The following is an 18345-nucleotide window of genomic DNA, read 5'->3' as shown; positions in this document are numbered from 1 at the left end:
AGTTCAGAAAAGGATTTTTTTTGAGGAAAAATTATTTGGTTTTAGATTATATAAGAGTTGCAATGTCCCATTCCTGCCTATGTGATCCAGGAATAAGATTTGGCATATGCTTTTTTTCCTTTGGCTTCACTCTAAAATCTGAGGCGTCCTCTGCATATTCATGTTTCAGATTAATTTAAGTGTCATCAGGCTTAAAACAGCATAAGGTAAAGAGAAAGTGTCATTTAGTGTAAAAATAGGCTATATATTCAGATAGAACTGGGCGCCATCTTGCTGTTTTTGTTGTTGCTGTTGTTTTACCTTACAGCTGTGACTTTTCTGAGTTTGTTTGTCACTAAAAAGTGTGTCATGATGCCACTTAAAGATTTCTTGAGTGGGGTGTTCAATGTTAAATGAGACTACCTTTATAATATGCCTGGTACATGATTGGTGATTGTGAGGTATATAAATTCGTAAGGAATGCCTCATTTATCTCCCAACCTTGTCAAAATGACAACTGTTTTGTTCCTAATAAATGTCGTAAGCATGTTTATGTAAAACTTGTTTTTTGAACATGTTCTGAGAGAAATTTTTAAAGGCAAAAAAACGGGTTTTACCTGAAAAGCAAGAAGTTGCTTGCTTGTGTCTGAAGACAGAAGCATTGATAAGCATCTACTGCTATATTTTAGCACAAAAGCCTGAAGTAGCTCTTTGTGTCTCTTGTAGAATGATGAATTGAGTTTTCTGCAACTGCAAACCGTTAGGTGATTCCAACCACCTCATAGAGACTGAAGGAAGAAAATTTTGCTAGCAGAGGTCACTACTGGGAATCAGCAGCTGCTAAGGCACTAAGAGACTGACCACTGCTCCCGATAAGATTGTGTTACCCTTAATGCCCCCAGACCCCCAAAAAGCTCATTTCAAATTATACCTACTGAGGGAAAATGAATGTATATTTACTGGTCAAGGGTATGTACGATCAATTATTTTTCTCTATTTTGTCTACCCTCTGTCATCCTGAAACAAAAGTTTTACATTTAACTTTAATACTCTGAACAAAAGAAGATTGAGTAAATACTTGTTCCTTCCTGTACAGGATCTGTATATATCCTAAACCAGGGATAGGATAAAAGCACAGTTTCATTTATAACTCCCTTAAGTGTTCCACTTCTCATACACAGTCCCTCAAAGTCATGCTCTTTTTTTCAAAGCAAACTGACTGGCAGAGCCCCTTCTTCCCTGGGTGCACTGTGCTTTCCTGTTGAGATACAAAGTCTAAAATATAGTGTTACTACTCTTGATATCTAGTCTAAGTAAACCATAACTACTCGTGTTCTGCTTTCTATAAATATCTGTTCAAATTGAGCCTAGAATTTTCTCCCAATTCACTCCATACAATCTTTCATCAGGAACTTGGTTCTTAGTACTTTCACCATCTCCTTAGTTCTTAGTAGTCTACTAAAAGACTTCTGTGGCAGCTTATTTTCACCACCAAAGGTGAAAAGATTTCATCAAAGAATTTCATCAAAGGGGGTAGTAGAGCATAAAAGGAATTCAGGCTGTAGTCTAGAGTCAGACAGACCTGGGTTCAATTGTCGCTCCACCACTTTGGGCAAATGATTTAACCTCTCTAAGCCTCAGTCTCCTTATCTGCAAAGTAGAGATAATAGTATTTATCATAGGGTTGGCTGTGAACATTAAGTGAGATTATCAATACAAAATGTTTAACACATTGCCTGGAACATTTTAAACATCTAGTAAATCTTATAAGAGTCAAAGAGTACAGGTAAAAGTTGCTGGGATAGAGGGGAAGAATGCTAAAAGGCAATTTTTATCTTATAATTTAGCCTATGGTATATCCTACTTACCTTCACATACAAGTGAACCAATAAAAATTATGCTTGGAGGTGTTGCAAGGGAAGAGACTAGACAGTCAAATTTGTTTAGTGATTACTAAGGCCAGAGAATGGAACAATGACTGAGATGTGATTCCTACCTTGAAGAGTCTTAAGAGTTTAGTTTCTCTTTTAATAAAACTTCAGTAGCCACTGTTAATCTCATAAGGATACAACAAAAATAAATATGTGATATTTTGAAATAATACAGGTCTCATTATAAAATTTAGGAAGAACCATAAGAAATCTCAGTCTTATATCTTACATGGGTGAAAATCTAGAAGGGCTTTATAAGAAGTAAAAGGGATCACTGCTAGTAGAGTATTAATGAGAACTGAGAAGTGTCAGAAATACTCTACCTTTATAAATATAATTTGAATGAAAATTATGGTGTGATTGAATAAAAGTATTTCTAGTTCATATGGTTATTTTCTAATTAAAGTACCATTGTTCAAAGTCATATAAATCCCAACAAAAATGAAATGTGCAAATATATTATGATACTTATACCATGTCACGATTAAAAGTCAGGTTTCCTAAGACTAATGATATGGGGAAATGCTTTATGATAAAGTGAAAAAAAAGCAAGCCTAGATATAGTATGCTTCTAACTTTTTAAAAATAGAAGATAGAAAAGTATATAGTATCACAGAACTATAATGATAAAAATAGGATGGTATTTGCATAAAACTGACCCACAGAGAAATGGAACAGTATAGAGAGCCCAGAAATAAACTCATGCATATATGGTTAATTAATTTATGACAAAAGAACCAAGAAGTGGGAACAGATAGTTTCTTCAATAAATGGTGTTTGGAAAACTGGGTAGTCACATGCAAAAGAAAAATTATACCCATGCACAAAAAAATCAACTCACAATAGATTAAAGACTTGAATGTAAGACCTGAAACCATAAAACTAGAACAAAATGGGAGACATTCATCTTGCCAATGGCTTTTTGGACTTCACACTAAAAGCAAAGGTAACAAAACAAAAATAAATAGCGGGATTACATCAAATTAAAAAGCTTCTGTACAGCAAAGAAAACCATCCACAAAAAGAAAAAGCAGCCTATGGATGGGAGAAAATATTTACAAGTCATATATCTCATAAGGGGTTCACGTCCAAAATATATCAAGAATTCCTACAACTCAAGAGGGAAAAAAAACAATTACAAAATGGGCGGAGCCAATGAATAGCCTTTTTTTTTCCAAAGACATATAAGCCAACAGTTACACAAAAAGGTGTTTGACATCACCAATTATCAGGGAAATGCAAATCAAAACCACAGTGAGAGATCATTTCATACTTGTTAGAATGGCTATTATCAAAAAGATAAGAAATAACAAGTGTTGGTGAGGATTTGGAGAAAAGGGAACCCATGTACACTGTTGGTAATATTAATTGCTACAGCCACTATGGAAAAACAGCATAGAGTTTCCTCAAAAAATTAAAATTAGAACTACCATATGATCCACCAATTCCACATCTAGGTATCTATCCTAAGAAAACAAAATCGCTATCTCAAGAAGATATCTGCACCCCCTTGTTTGTTGTAGCACTTGGCAACAGTCAAAACGTGGAACAACCTAAGTGTTCATCTGCTGATGAATGGATAAAGAAAATGTGTGTATGTGTGTGTGTGTGTGTGTGTGTGTGTGTGTGTAGACTATCATTCAGCCATATAATATTGGAATGGAATATCATTCATCCATAAAAAATAAGGAAGTCCTGCCATCTGTGACAACATGGATGACCTTGAGGGCATTATGCTAAGTGAAATACTTTAGACAGAAAAAAATGTGTGATCTCACTTATATGTGAAATCTAAAAACAAAGCAAAACAAAAAAATGAACTCACAGATACAGAGAATAGATGGGTGTTTGCCAGAGGTGGGGATGCACAGTGGGCAAAATGGATGAAGTGGTCAAGAGATCCAAACTTCCAGTTATAAATCAATCTTGGGATGCAATGAGCAACATGGTTGACTATCGTTCACAACACTGTATTGCATATTTGAAGGTTACTAAGAGAGTATATAAGTTCCCATCACAAAAAAATAATTAAACTATGTGTGGTGATAGACTTTTAACTTATTGTGGTAATCATTTCACAGTATGTCAAATCATTACGTTGTACACCTAAAACTAATACAATATTATATATCAATTACTCAATTTAAAAAAGTGTATAGCAGAAAACCCATACTTAATCACTGATAAAGCTGGTGAGATTACAAATAAATTTATTTTTTTTGAAACTTATATTGAATAAAACATTTCAAAGAAAATGATTCAGGCTCTTCAAATACTTAATACTTCAAAATACTTGAGACTCATGGTATATTAGGCTTCAATTTAACATAAGTCACAATAAAAATCTTTTAGTGTAGGTAAGCTACTACAAAAACAGATATGGACACAAGACAAAAAGAAACTGAAAAGGAGAAGACTTTCAACACTAATTTAACTCATTGTTCTAGTATATAAAATTATTATGTATCCCTGCCTGTAAGGACCGACCAAAGGTCAATAAATAACTTGGACTTGTTAATAACTTACATAAATCTAATTCTGACATAGTACTAAATCATACCTTGAGAATAGCTATAAGCTTGAGAAGGATCGACTACTATGTCCACTGAGAAGGAGCTGTGTGATTCCTGAGAATGTTTCTCCATCACCTCTACTGTATCACTGGATGAAGATGATGAAGACAATCCCAGTCTAACATATCTTCCTTTTTTACCACAGAGTGAACAATCTACTGGTGTGGCACTAGGTCCCCTGGGCAGTTGAACTTCATCTCTGTTGTAGTTTCTAACAGCTCCACTGTGATGCACAGAGCGTTCCCGTTGCCATATATAATGGGTTGGAGCAATAGCCATAACCTACGATGGAAAGCTTTCTTTTAGAATTTTATAAGACTTTAAAATTTGGTAAAATTAAGTACAAAAATATGACTCACAGGCAGCTGTCTTTAGATCTAAAAACCTAAATTACTTGATGTTAAAAAAAAAAAAAAAGAAGGCGGCAGCATCTCCAGATAAGGCAGTTTTACCTAAAAGTGATTTCACTGCTAGGATCCTTAAGATAATACAAAGTACTTCAGTTATTTCAAATATTTCAACCTTCCAGGTTTTTCAGTTCTGAATATTCTAAGTTTGGGATAGATAATACAGTTAGTCCAAAACAAGATGTAATTCTTAACTTTGGAATATACTTGGTTGAAAATAACATTGTTAAGTTTTCTAACTATGTATGTTAGGCTAATCTTAATATGTTTGCAATTATGGCAAGGGAAATGGTGAATAAGAAAATGGACATATTCTCTGTTCCTCAGTTTCCTTATCTGTAATATAGAGAGAATAATAGAGTCTCCTTTAGAGGGTTTTGCAAGAATTAGATGAGGAATTAATTATAAAACACTTAATATTCGTTGCTACGTGTTGGGCATTATTCTTCAAGGCTAGATAAAATACTGCCATTTGAGTCAGGATGGACTTAGTTCCTTAACCTGGCTCTGCCACTTGCTAAGTTGTTGGCAGTATTGGGCAAGTTACTTAACCTTTCTGAGGCTCAATTTCTTCATATTTAAAATGAGGATACTATCTGCCTCATAGGGGGGTTAGATATGTGTAAAATCCTTATCACATAGTAAGCAGCTGGCAAATGATCATCATTTAAGAAGTCAAAGTAGGGAGACATACCTACATATTTTGACCACTTGGGTGTCTAAAATTTCTAAGCAGGGTGTTAGAATGTTACTACTAAGCAAAATTGTTCAGTTACAGTTATCAATGATCAAAGTAAATGACAATTTTAGAATTTGTTAATTAGGCAGTGCCTTATTAATGCCTAAACCAGTGATTTTCAACTTGTTTCAGGAGCTCTGGGTTTTCATAGACTGTGTTAGAGGTCCCAGGATGTGCGATGGGAACACCAATCAAGCGGAGAACCTCAATTTAGGGATTGGGTATAAAATATCGCTTGGAAAGAAAGGAAGCTTTTGTTGTTAAAAATGAAAACCTTAAAACCCCCAGATTGAGACCAGTCCACTTAAAAAACAGGGTACTTGTGGCCTCCCCCCAAATAATGGCATAAAGAATGCTAGCTATGCTAATTTTTAAAGTATATTTTAGGATTGAATTTATTTTATAATCCATTTCTTAAATCCTTCAAAAAAGTTTTCAACAAATATGTAATAAAATAAAGTAACATTTTTTAAAAAGTAGATGTAAAAATATTAATTCAACAGTATTTCCATAAAAATATAAAACTAGGTTTATCTATTTCTTCCTCAACACTTGTACATCTATATTTCCCAATTTTGGAATGTCCTCTCCCTTTTGCCTTAGTATTGCTTTTCCTTCAATGCTGAGCATAAGTCCCACCTTTCTAAAAACTCCAGTTTTTAGATCGTACTGTTTTATTGTTAATGCTACATTAGGACTTTAAGCATGTGTCTAGTACTCATATATCGTTTTATGAATATAACCAATCTACTGAAAGCCCTCTGGGCAGGACTAGTCTCATACACCTCTCTATCAAATAAATGCCTTCCACACAATATTATGTAGTCATTGTATATTTCTTATTGATAGATGAAAATAATTAAGAATTAGAAGCCACTGACATTATAAACTTCCAACAACATAATTTTTTAAAGAATCCTATAGCAAACTCTAGTGAGAAGAGCAGAGAAAAATAGGAAGAAAAGGGCACAATATAGGTTTAGCAAACCATTCTTTGTATAACAAACTAGGTATCATTCTCTCTGCACACTAACCCAGCCAGAAAAATGCATGCACACATACTTGTATACTTTTAAATATGTTTGCACGTATTTTATACATACAAATATTAGAATATTATTGTGATAACAGCAAATTGCCAGGAAAACTGTAAGAGGGTCAAGAAAGCAGGATTTTAGTCTTAATTTTATTAGTTCTATGACCTTGGTCAAATTACATAATCTAGGCTACAGGTGTCTTTTGTATAATGAGAAAACAGGTCATTTACAGTCCTCAAATTCTGTGATTTATGAAAGTAACTTCTTTGAAGCATTAATACATTAATAGCACTTGAGCTACTATAAATGTTACCCTAGTTTTTACTTTACTGTTCTGTCATTCGTAGTGATTTTTTTTTGTGTGTGTGTCTTTGATGGGTGTTCCAAAATTTAATACTTGGTCCTGTTTTTCTCTCTATATTCTACTTCTTGGTGATCTCAAAAGATAGTATAGTGTAGGTGTTAAAAACACTGACTCTGGAATCAGACTGCTTAGGTTTGAATACTAGTGTGCTGCTTGACTAATTGTATAAACTTAGAGAAGTCATTTAGCTCCTCTGTGGCTCAGTTTCCTCTTCTAGGGTTATCTAGCTAGCTGTAAGAATTGTTGTGAGAGTTAACATACATGCAGTACCTAAAACAGTACCTGACAAGTGCCCCCAAAGTATTAACATTACATTTACCTTGATCTCTTATCTACTCTACCAAGCTTTAAAAATCACTTATATGTGATGACTCATACTTCACTCATACGTGTTAACCATTCAAATTGATTATCCAAATATCACCTTAAATTCATATGTCTGATACCAAATTCCTTATTTTCCCAATAAACCAGTTTCTTTCTCTTGTGATTCCTATTTCCATTATGGAACCCATTACCCTTTCTGTTCTATGGATTTATAACTCTGAAATCTCACTCTCCCGTGGGCCCTATATTCAGCTGGTCACCAAGTAGTGACAAGTATAATTTCTTAATTGACTTCTCTTTGGCATCACTATCTTTAGCAGTAGGTTTATACCTTTCTTCCTGAACTACAGCAAGTTTAACAGTTTCCAGTACCTTCCCTATATTGGGTCTCTGCTACATATGGTCACGGGATTTTGTTCAAAACTGTTTATATCACATCTCTATAAATTCTAGTCTGGAATCAAATAGTAGCAGACAGACATATCAGTTCTGATGATACTGTGCCATCTAGGACAGAATATATCACAACATAAGAAAAACAGAAAAAAGCTTCCTCTTGATAAAACTGCCACCTTCCATCATGCATAAACTGACTGGAATTAGAATCTCATTCTCATCAGATTGGCATATTCCATAATCTATGAACGAATCTAGAAATTAAGCTATCATCAACCTAAATAATTTCCACCTCAGAGGAGCTAATCTCCAAAAAGTTAAACTGATTGTAAAATGATAATAAGATCAGAATAAATAGGGAAGTTGTCTTTACTCTTTTCTGGAGAAGCCCTACATATATTTTTCAATATAATCATACCTCATCTCTTTCCAAAAAAGGATTTGAGGCAGCTGACAAAAAGTAAAAAAAAAAAAAAAAAAAAAAAAAAAAAGAAAGAAAGAAAGAAAGAAAGAAAGATCATTCAACTAGGACCCAAAAGGAAAACTTTGGCTAAAGGGAGCAAGCAGACACGCTCATAGTAAAGATTGATAGAATTAATGTAGTTAGGTATACAACTTGGCTCTTAGCTTCTTTGCAACAACCAAGGTAAAAAAAAAAAAAAAAGATAGAGAGATATGAATTAAAAAATTTATACTATCTGAAAGGAGGAAATAAGTTTTTTGATAGTGGTATATAATGGGAAGAGTGCCAAATTTAAGTACTAGCTGGCACTACCACTTATTAAATGAATGACCATGGACAAGTTACAATCCTTTTAAGCCCTAGTTTCTTCATCAGAGAAATGGAGAGAATACTTATGCTACTTCAGTCCTTTTTAAAAATGCTATTTAATTCCTGAGATAAAATAACACAATAGCCATAAATGTGTTTTCCAAATTAACCAATATAAGCAGCGGGAAGCTAGCTGTCAGAGAAAACAACACTGGGAAGTCATTAAATGTGAAGTTCTTGGTTTGCCACTCAACTGACGTATGATCTTGAGTAAACCTCAACCTCCTCAGTCCTCAGTTTCATCAGATGTCAAATGAGAATTCTACAACCCTCACAGCTATTTTTGTGAGGACAAGAATTTGTATGAGGGGCGCCTGGGTGGCTCGGTGGGTTAAAGCCTCTGCCTTCGGCTCAGGTCGTGATCTTGGGGTGCTGGGATCGAGCCCCGCATCGGGCTCTCTGCTTGGTGGGGAGCCTGCTTCTTCCTCTCTCTCTGCCTGCCTCTCTGCCTACTTGTGATCTCTCTCTGTCAAATAAATAAATAAAAATCTTAAAAAAAAAAAGAATTTATATGAAAATATTTATGAATTTGTACAGCATAATGCAGATGTAAATTATTGTAAGCCAGTTTGTAAATACTATCATAACTTGGGTTTACTTTAGGATGAGACTAAAGAAACGGGTTGGCAGTAATGTCCATACCTGGCTCTCATTAACAAATGCATAGAATACTTAACTAAATTTCTAACAACATGTCTTGCCACTTTAATGCATCAAACCTCAGGGCAAGAATGATATAATACTTCTTGATAACAACCCCCACAACACTGAACTTGAGTCTTACTCCTAACTTAGCTGTTAAATGAATAGTTAAGAGAACAGGATAAAGTCCAGGTAATTTCCTTTCCTATATACCACCATGATTCAACTGGACCTAGTTGAAATCGCCGTAAGAAACCCTATCTATGTGCCCCTGTTGTAACAGGCAGTGCTAAATCAGCCCAGTGAAGAACTTTTATAGTTTCTTGTTTTTCTACCACACAGATAAGAATGTATGAAAAAGAATCGCAAGCTTTACATTCCATTCACTTTGTCAGTCAGCAGTATTTACTGAGTACCAACTATATGCCACACACTGTTCTAGGGACTGGGGAGTACAATAAGAAAATAAAGGTCATGCCCTCTTGGAATTTATATTCTAGCAAGGGTAAATAGACATTAGCAAGATAGGTGAAACGGAATATATTATATGATGATTATGTGCTATGAAGAAAACTGGGAAAAGAAATACAGAGGAATAGTGGGAGGTACCACTTGTTATTTTAGCAGCTTTATTGAGCTATAACTCAAATACCATACAATTCACCCACTTAAAGAATACAATGGCCTTTAGTGTATTCAGAGTTGTACAACCATTACCACAGTCAATTTTAGAATATTTTCATCACTCCGTAAAAAAAGAAATCACACCCCATTTTTCCCTCCCCTCAGCCTCTGGCAACCTCTCATCTACTTTCTCTTTGGCTTTATTTTAGACAGTTCAGCGAAATGGAGTCATACAGTATGTGGTCCTTCGTGACTGGCTTCTTTCATTTAGCATAATGTTTTCAGGGTTCATTCATGTTTTAACACATACCACTACTTCATTCCTTTCACTTGCCAAGTGATATATCATTGTATAGATATATAATATTGTTTATCCATTCATTTGTTGGACATTTGAGTTTTCACTTTTTGACTTTTATATAATAATGCTATGAATATTCATGTACAAGTTATTGTGTGGACATAGCTTTCATTTCTTTTGTGTGTATATAACTAGGACTGGAATTGCTGTGTTGTATGGTAACCCTTTGTTTAGTCTTTTGAGAAACTGCCACACTGTTTTCCGAAACAACCACACTATTTTAAATTCCCACCAGAAATGTATGAGGGTTCCATTTTCTCCATATCCTTACAACACTTGTTCTATTTGTCTTTTTCATGATAGCCATCGTAGGGGTTGTGAAGTGATATCTCCTTGTGGTTTTGATTTTAGGCTTCCTTGATGGTTAATGATGTTGAGCATCTTTCCATGTACTTTTTTGCCTATTTGTATATCTTCTTTCAAAAAGCCTTTTTGGATCCTTGCCCTTTTAAAAGTTGAGTTGTCTTTTTATTGTTGAGTTGTTCGGGCTCTTTATAAATTCTAGATACAATCCCTTATTAGATAGATAATTGGCAAAAATTTCCCCCTACTTTGTGACTTGTCTCTTCACTTTCTTTATGGTATTCTTTGAAAGACAAAAATTTTTAATTTTGATGATGATCTCTATTTTCTTTTGTTGCTTGCACTTTTGGTATCATCTCTAAGAAACCTAATGCAAGATAATGAAGATTTATCACTACACCTTCTTTCAAAAGTTTTATAATTTTTAGTTCTTATATTTGGGTCTTTGATCCATTTTGAGTTAGCTTTTATATATGATGTGAAATAGAGGTCCAACTGCATTCATTTCCATGTGGATTTCCAGTTGTCCCAGCACCATTTGTTGAAAAGACTATTGTTTCCCCATTGAATTTTCTTGGTACCTTTGTCAAAATTCAATTGACCATAAAAATGAAGGTTTATTTCTGGACTCTTCAATTTTATTTCATTTCAGGAGATACTACTAGATAGAGGGTGGTAAGGAAAGGTTTCTCTGAGATGATATTTAAGTAGAGTCTTGAATGAAGGAGGAAGCGAAGTACACTGATATCTGGGGGAAAAGTATTCCAAATTAAAAAAATCCTAAAAAAAAAAAAAAAAATCCTGAGCTTGGAATGTCCTTGTTGTGTTTAAAGAATGGCAAGGAAACCAGTGTAGTTGGAGGGAAGTGAGATGAAGTAAAGAGGTAAGAGAGTTGGCAGACCAGGTAGAACCATGATAAGGGTTTTGCCTTTTACTTTATGTGAGATGGGAAGCCTCTGGAGGATTTTGAGTAGAGGAGTCATGATTTGACTTGGTTCTAAAAGATTTAGTCGGGCTGGTGTATGAAAATAGACTACAGGAGAGGAAGATTATAAGAGAGACTACTTGGAAGGTTATGGCAATAACTGAGGCAAGAGGGAAAAAAGTAGGGCTTAGTGGTAGAGGAGGTGAGAAATGGTAGGATGCTAGATTATTTTCTTAAGGTATGGATGTTGGAAGTGAAGGACAACACTTTTTTTTTTTTTGGACTGAACAACTAGAATGATGAAGTTACCATTTATTAACATGTGGAAGCTTGTAGGAGGAGTTAAGTTTGGAGGTCTATGTGGGGGAATCAGAAACTGGATTTTCAGCATGTTAAATCTGAGGTATCTACTAGATAATGAAATATAGATAGGGAATTTGATATGCACATCTAGATTTAGGGAAAAGATCTGTTGTCAGTGTTGAAGCCTTGAGAGACTAAACTTTTCTGTAAATCTCATTACACAACTGAGTTTACAGCGATCCAAAACTTTTTGGTCTTTTACATATACACCATTAAGCCATACCATTCTCTGGCTGTTTAACACTCTGATGCCAGCAACTGAAATAACCCCAGCTCTAATCATGTAAATTAAGTTGCTGCAGTTATAATGCAAGTCGTTCTTAGGAGTGGGTGGGCAATCTGCCATGAGGTGAGCATTACGTAGCCCAGCCTCTTGCCTCTGGTACCCACTCCATGCTCTTAGCTGGGTATACCATGGGGCTTGTTTACTTTGGAAAAATCAGAGTGTTCAAATAAGGCCTACTATCATGTCCACGATGGCACAGGTGCACAATTTATCCTCTAGGGAGGTAGTGATAAAAAACAGCAATATAGGACTCTTCCAATGCTCTGTAATTGGAATGAGTTGTTTAAATCCTTTAGTGAGGATCCAATAATATGGGGAAGGTACACACACCTGATTTTTCATGTTTTTCTTTTGAATTCAATTCTGAAAAAACTTGGCCTGCTACTCAGTCTTCTTGGTTATTTTTGAATCCTTTCATTTCCCCCAACATTCAACAATCCTTAGTCTGATCCACAATTATGCTTGCTTTCTAATATCTTCATCTCATTAATATAATTAAGAAAGTTAATTCTGGAAAGAGTTCTATGATGCACCTCCAAAATAGTCCCTGAAGTTTGACACTAATCCATTAATTGACTCTTTTGGCCTATCATCATTTAACTGGATATGACTTCATTTCATTATAACATTATCTAATTCACATTTACCAAACTTCACTGAACTAGTATAGGTTTACAATGATCGCTGCCTTCCATTTAATTTTCTACTCTAGAATATTCTTTAGTTTGAAACATTAACTCTTTTCTTTAGTGAAAACAGAATGTTAGATAAAATAACCCATCTTTTGTTTTTAAAAATTTTATTTAAATTCAATTAATTAACATATATTATTAGTTTCAGAGTAGAGTTCAGTGATTCATCAGTTATATATAACACCCAGTGCTCATTATATCACGTGCCCTCTTTAATGCCCATCCCCCAGTTATACCTCTGCCCCACCCCCACCGGCAACCCTGTTTGGTTCCTATAGTTGAGTCTCTTATGGTTTGTCTTTTGTCTCCCTCTCTAGTTTCATCTTGTTTTATTTTTCCCTCCCTCGCCCTATGATCCTGTTTTGTTTCTTAAACTCCACATATGAGTGAAATCATGATAATTGTCTTTCTTTGATTGACCAATTTTGCTTAGTGTAATACCTTCTAGTTCTATCTATGTCATTGTAAATAATAAGATTTCATCTTTTTGATGGCTGAGTAATATTCCATTGTATGTATATGTGTATGTATACATATATACATACACATCCATACCACATCTTCTTTATCCACTCATCTGTTGATGGATATCTGGGCTCTTTCCATAGTTTGGCTATTTCGGACATTGCTGCTACAAACATTGGGTTGCAGGTAACTCTTTGGATCACTATGTTTCTATCTTTTGGGTAAATACCTAGTAGTACAATTGCTGGATCATAGGGTAGCTCTATTTTTAACTTTTTAATTACATTGTTTGCTAGAGTGGCTGCACCAGCTTGTATTCCCACCAGCACTATAAGAGGGTTCCCCTTTTCCCACATCTTCACCAATATTTGTTGTTTCCTGACTTCTTAATTTTAGACATTCTGAGTGGTGTGAGGTAGTATCTCATTATAGTTTTGATTTGTATTTCCCCGATGCTGGGTGATATTGACAGCATTTTTTTCATGTGTCTGTTGGTCATTTTTATATCTTCTTTGAAGAAATGTCTGTTCATATCTTCTACCCATTTCTTGACTGGATTATTTGTTCTTTGGGTGTTGAGTTTTATTAAGTTCTTTATAGATTTTGAATACTAACCCTTTATCTGATAAGACATTTGCAAATATCTTTTCCCATTCTGTCAGCTGTCTTTTGGTTTTGTTGACTATCTTCTTTGCTGTGCAAAATCTTTTTATCTTGATCAAGTCCCAATAGTTCATTTTTGCTTTTGCTTCCCAAAATAACCCATCATTTAATTTTTAGTATCTTTCTGTTTTATCTTAATAGAATCTGGCACCAAAGAAACGTACTTTATGTATTATTCTACATGAAAAGAGGTACGATTTTTAACATATTTAAATTTTAAAAAATTTTAGGCCATGCAGTTTGCATTTCAATCTTGGGAACTTGAAATTTCACAAGCTTTATTTAATGGAAACTATTATTCAGCTCCAAATGTTATTAACATATTTTGGAATGTGCACACTGCTCTTTCCCATATATTTGTGATCTTTTAGACTACAGAAACACAAACAAAAATACTTACTACAGAAGTAGGCTGCTCTGAAAAACAAATGACAATTTTTAATTATTGTGGTATAAGATTAAAACATCAACATTGTAATAGACAAGTTGTACTCATGGTAACCATCAGGGTTAACAGCCTACTCTTATATATATGAAAAATGAAATATTAGAAGCACATTAAAAAACAAGACAAGGGAAATTACATAAAGAGAAAACCGAGACTACATATATAAAGTACTTAAAAAATCTTACCTCCTCACAGCATCGCCTGCTTACAATAGCCCTATAGTCAATTCTATCCCAGAGCTGGTCCCTTAACTTTAAGAAATTAGGGAACAATTTTCTCCAGTTTTTCCCTAAAGCCCATGGAAAAATTTCATATTTGGATTCTTCTTCATCTTCTTCAACTGTATTAGCCAGATACCTAACAAAAAAGACCAACAACTCAAAAAATAAATGGGAAAAGGACATGAACAGGCAGTTCACAGATGGACAGACAGACATACACACAATCACGTCTAAACACATAAAAGACATTCAACCTTACTCATAATTAAAGAAATGTAGGTCAAAAATAGAAATAGAGTGAATTTTACCTTGTTGAGTTCTGCATATTTTTGTATTCCTATAAATCTTGAGCTTTGTTCTGGGATGCAGTTAAGTTAGTTGAAACAGTCTGATCCTTTCAGGTCTTACTTTTATGATTTGTTAGGTGGATCTGGAGCAATGTTCAGACTGGGGCTAATTATTCCCCGCTACTGAGGCAAGACATTCCTGAGTATTATACTCAATACCCTGTGAATCATGAGTTTATTTTGGCTGGTGGGAACAGGCACTATTTTCAGCCCTGGGTAAATGTAGGGCACTGTTCCCTCTAATCTTTTGTTATGCTCTTTCCCCACACCCAGGTAGATTCCTTATACACATATGGGAATCTGTATCATCTTAAATACTTGAGGGTGATCAGGCATGCACAGAAGCAGGAAAACATGACCCATAATAAAAAGAATCATCAGTCAAAACTGACACATGTGAGAAATAATAGACATTAAACAGACAAGGACATTAAAGCAGTTATATTTATTCCAGATGTTCAAAAAGATAAGGAGACACATTCATTGCACTTCTAGAGATGAAAACTATATGTACAATGAAAAATACATAGAGTGGGACTGACAGACTAAATATTGAAGAAGAAAAGATCTGTGCACTGAAGACGGCAATATAAACTATCCAAAATGGACACACACAGAAAAAGAAATAAAAATAATAGAGGTGAAACTGGAGTCCCTAATGGGTACTGGCTGGACAAAAAAAAATTTGAAGAAATGGCTGAGAAATTTGGGATTTGATGAAAGCTATAAAATATTAATAAGCTCAATGAACCCCAAAGCACAAAATATGAAGAAAATTACAACAATGCACAACATAATCAAATTGTTCAGAACCAGTGATAAAGAGAAAATCTTAAAAGCAGTCAAACAAACAAACAAACAAACAAAAAAGACATGTTAGATAACACAGAAACAGAGATAAGGACAGAGATTTCTCACTAGAAACAATGAAAACCCCATAGATGACTTTCCAAGAAAGTTAATTACAAAATACCTAAGAAAACAAGGCACCATAAACTGAAACAGACCCTGAAGTGTGAAGATACTGAAGTAGACAAACACCAAAGGAAAAAAGTTCTTAAAAGCAATAAGAAAGGAAGCCAAATGATCCCAAGTGGAACATTTGAGATGCAAGAAGAAATAGTAAGCAAAGATGTAAGCATGTGGGTTAATGTAAACATTCAGTGTATAAAACAACAATAACAACAACAACAACAACAACAATGTCTCTAAGGTTTTGGAGGGCTTTATGTAGAACTACAGAATTGCAAAACAAGAGAATATAAGTTGAGAAGGGGGTGACTGGAGTTAAAATACTTAAGGTTCTTGATTAAAAATAAATGGGATAGAGCTTCCTGGTAGATGAACATGTGGAAATCAGATGTGCTGAGAGGGTATGGAAGCTCCATGCCCTTTTTCCATACCCTGCCCTATGCATCTCTTCCATCTGGCTGTTCCTGAGTTACATCCTTTTATAATAAACCAGTAATCTAGCAAGTTAAAAAAAAAATAAGTAACTGGGATAACTGTTAAAAGACCAGATATAGGCTGCATAATTTCCTAACAAGTAGAGGACAAAAGGTATCAAAAAGTAAAAATTTTAAAAATCTCAATCAAAAAGAAGCTAAAAATGGAGTGGAAAGAAGAAACAGAAAAAGTGGGACAAAAGACAAGATAGTAAAAAAAAAAAAAAAATCAAATATATAAGCAACAATAGAGTATCATTCTGTAGCCAAAATGAATGAGCCAGGGCTACTCATATCAGTATTAATGGATCTCAAAATCCTAAAGCAAAAGAAGGAAGTTACAGAAGAACAGAAAACATGACTACTCTACATAGTCATTGTAGTTTAGGAAAAACTAAACAATATATTATTTAGAGGTTTATACATAGAATAAAGAAAATCAAGAAAATTACTACCTGTGGAAGGAAGGGGGCCCTATCTGGGAAACTGCACTGGGAGCTTCTAAGATTCTGCAATGTTCTCTTCTTGAGTCATGGGTACATGAGTATTTGTTTTGCTTTTTCTTTTAACATACACACATATATACACTTTATCATACACTCCTTTTGTAGATATTTCACATCAGAGATTTCCAAAAGGCACAGAAGTATACAGTACACTTCTATTTGGGTGATATATACACTGGTTCATGTATAGAAAATTATTTCTAGACAGATACATATAAAATGTTAATTATCCTTGAGGAAGGATACTAAGGTTTTGAGATATGAGGAAGACTTACTTTTAATTGTATATCCACTTACGTCCTTCAAAAAAAACTATATGCATATTCAATTTAGTTATATTAATATAAAATTCACCAACATATTACTTTATCCTCCCTTAAAAAATTGTACATATATTACCTTAACATAAAGCACCTCATTGTTAAACCCATTCAGTTATATGAGTCAAAACATGTCCTCTGAAATTACATAAAGTAATTCCTTACTTTAGTATCCCTGACAGTTCTTATTCAAAGGTAGATAGAAGCCAGAGGTTGGCCTCTTTCATGCTTATTGACTAAGCAAAACATAGACTATCTATAATGTACTATGGTTCTATGAAATCCTGACTACATTGTAATTCTATTCTAGATTAACAATTTTTCAGGCTCATATGATAAAATATCTGTATTGCATACATGTAAGTTGTCTTCTAATTTGAAGTAGATTTTCTTTTTTTTTTTTTTTTGGTATAATAGTTAATTATGTTTATCCAAATAAAGAATTAAGAACATTCATATGTTAAGGATGCAAAAAAAAAAAAGATACACATTCCTTGCCTTTAAGAAGCCTATAGTCAAGTAAAAGAGGCAACTAAGTATGTACAAGAGAATATGGAATCATGACAATAAAAGTTCAGAGTGTTGTAAGAATACATAGAAGGGAAAAGAACTCGAGTTAGAACAGCGGCTAACTGAGAAAATATTTACTGAGACCTATTAAGTCAGGCTATACACAAATTATGATTAGATACAAAATGGAAATTAATAATCCATGTTATTTTTAACATGGAACTTATTATGCAACATAAAATGCAACTGCATATACTACTACATAGTGTAAACTGACACAGCGCTTTACTGTGTCAAACAGTAAAAGATTATTTTACTAAAATATCAAACATCCAATTTCAGGAATCTGATAAGAATTAAAACTAAAGCTTCTTCTGGTTTGCTTTTAATTTTCAGGTGGGGAAAAACTACAAAATAGATATTGCATCAACATACAGATATAATATTAAAGAGATATGTAAACAGTAGCTAATCACTGAATTTGGTCATTGGCAAGTTACACCTGAATTTGCACCTGAGCTCTGCCACTACTACTTTTGTGAGATTGGAAAGTACTTATCTTCCTAAGTCTCAACTTCCCTATCTGTAAAATGAAGATAATTAAATAATGTATTTCATAGAGAGCTTATAAAAAACATT

At 34.1% G+C, this 18345-nt stretch overlaps 1 protein-coding gene across 6 annotated transcripts in view; it reads right to left on the bottom strand.

Annotated features, from left to right (window-relative positions):
- SPDYA (speedy/RINGO cell cycle regulator family member A) overlaps positions 1–18345 on the bottom strand; it is a 33202-nt gene that overhangs the window by 3068 nt on the left and 11789 nt on the right. For all 6 annotated transcript variants that reach the window (XM_047746090.1, XM_047746092.1, XM_047746093.1 and 3 more), the window contains 2 exons: positions 14543–14714; positions 4471–4765 (listed from right to left, as the gene is read on the bottom strand). In XM_047746090.1, the coding sequence (XP_047602046.1) occupies positions 4471–4765; positions 14543–14714 (467 nt within the window). The remainder of the gene's footprint in view (positions 1–4470; positions 4766–14542; positions 14715–18345) is intronic.

The sequence above is a fragment of the Lutra lutra genome, chromosome 9, assembly GCF_902655055.1.
Source record: "Lutra lutra chromosome 9, mLutLut1.2, whole genome shotgun sequence".
NCBI lineage: Eukaryota > Metazoa > Chordata > Mammalia > Carnivora > Mustelidae > Lutra > Lutra lutra.
The sequence above is the reverse complement of the archived record's forward strand: the minus strand, read 5'-3'. Positions and strand labels throughout refer to the sequence as shown.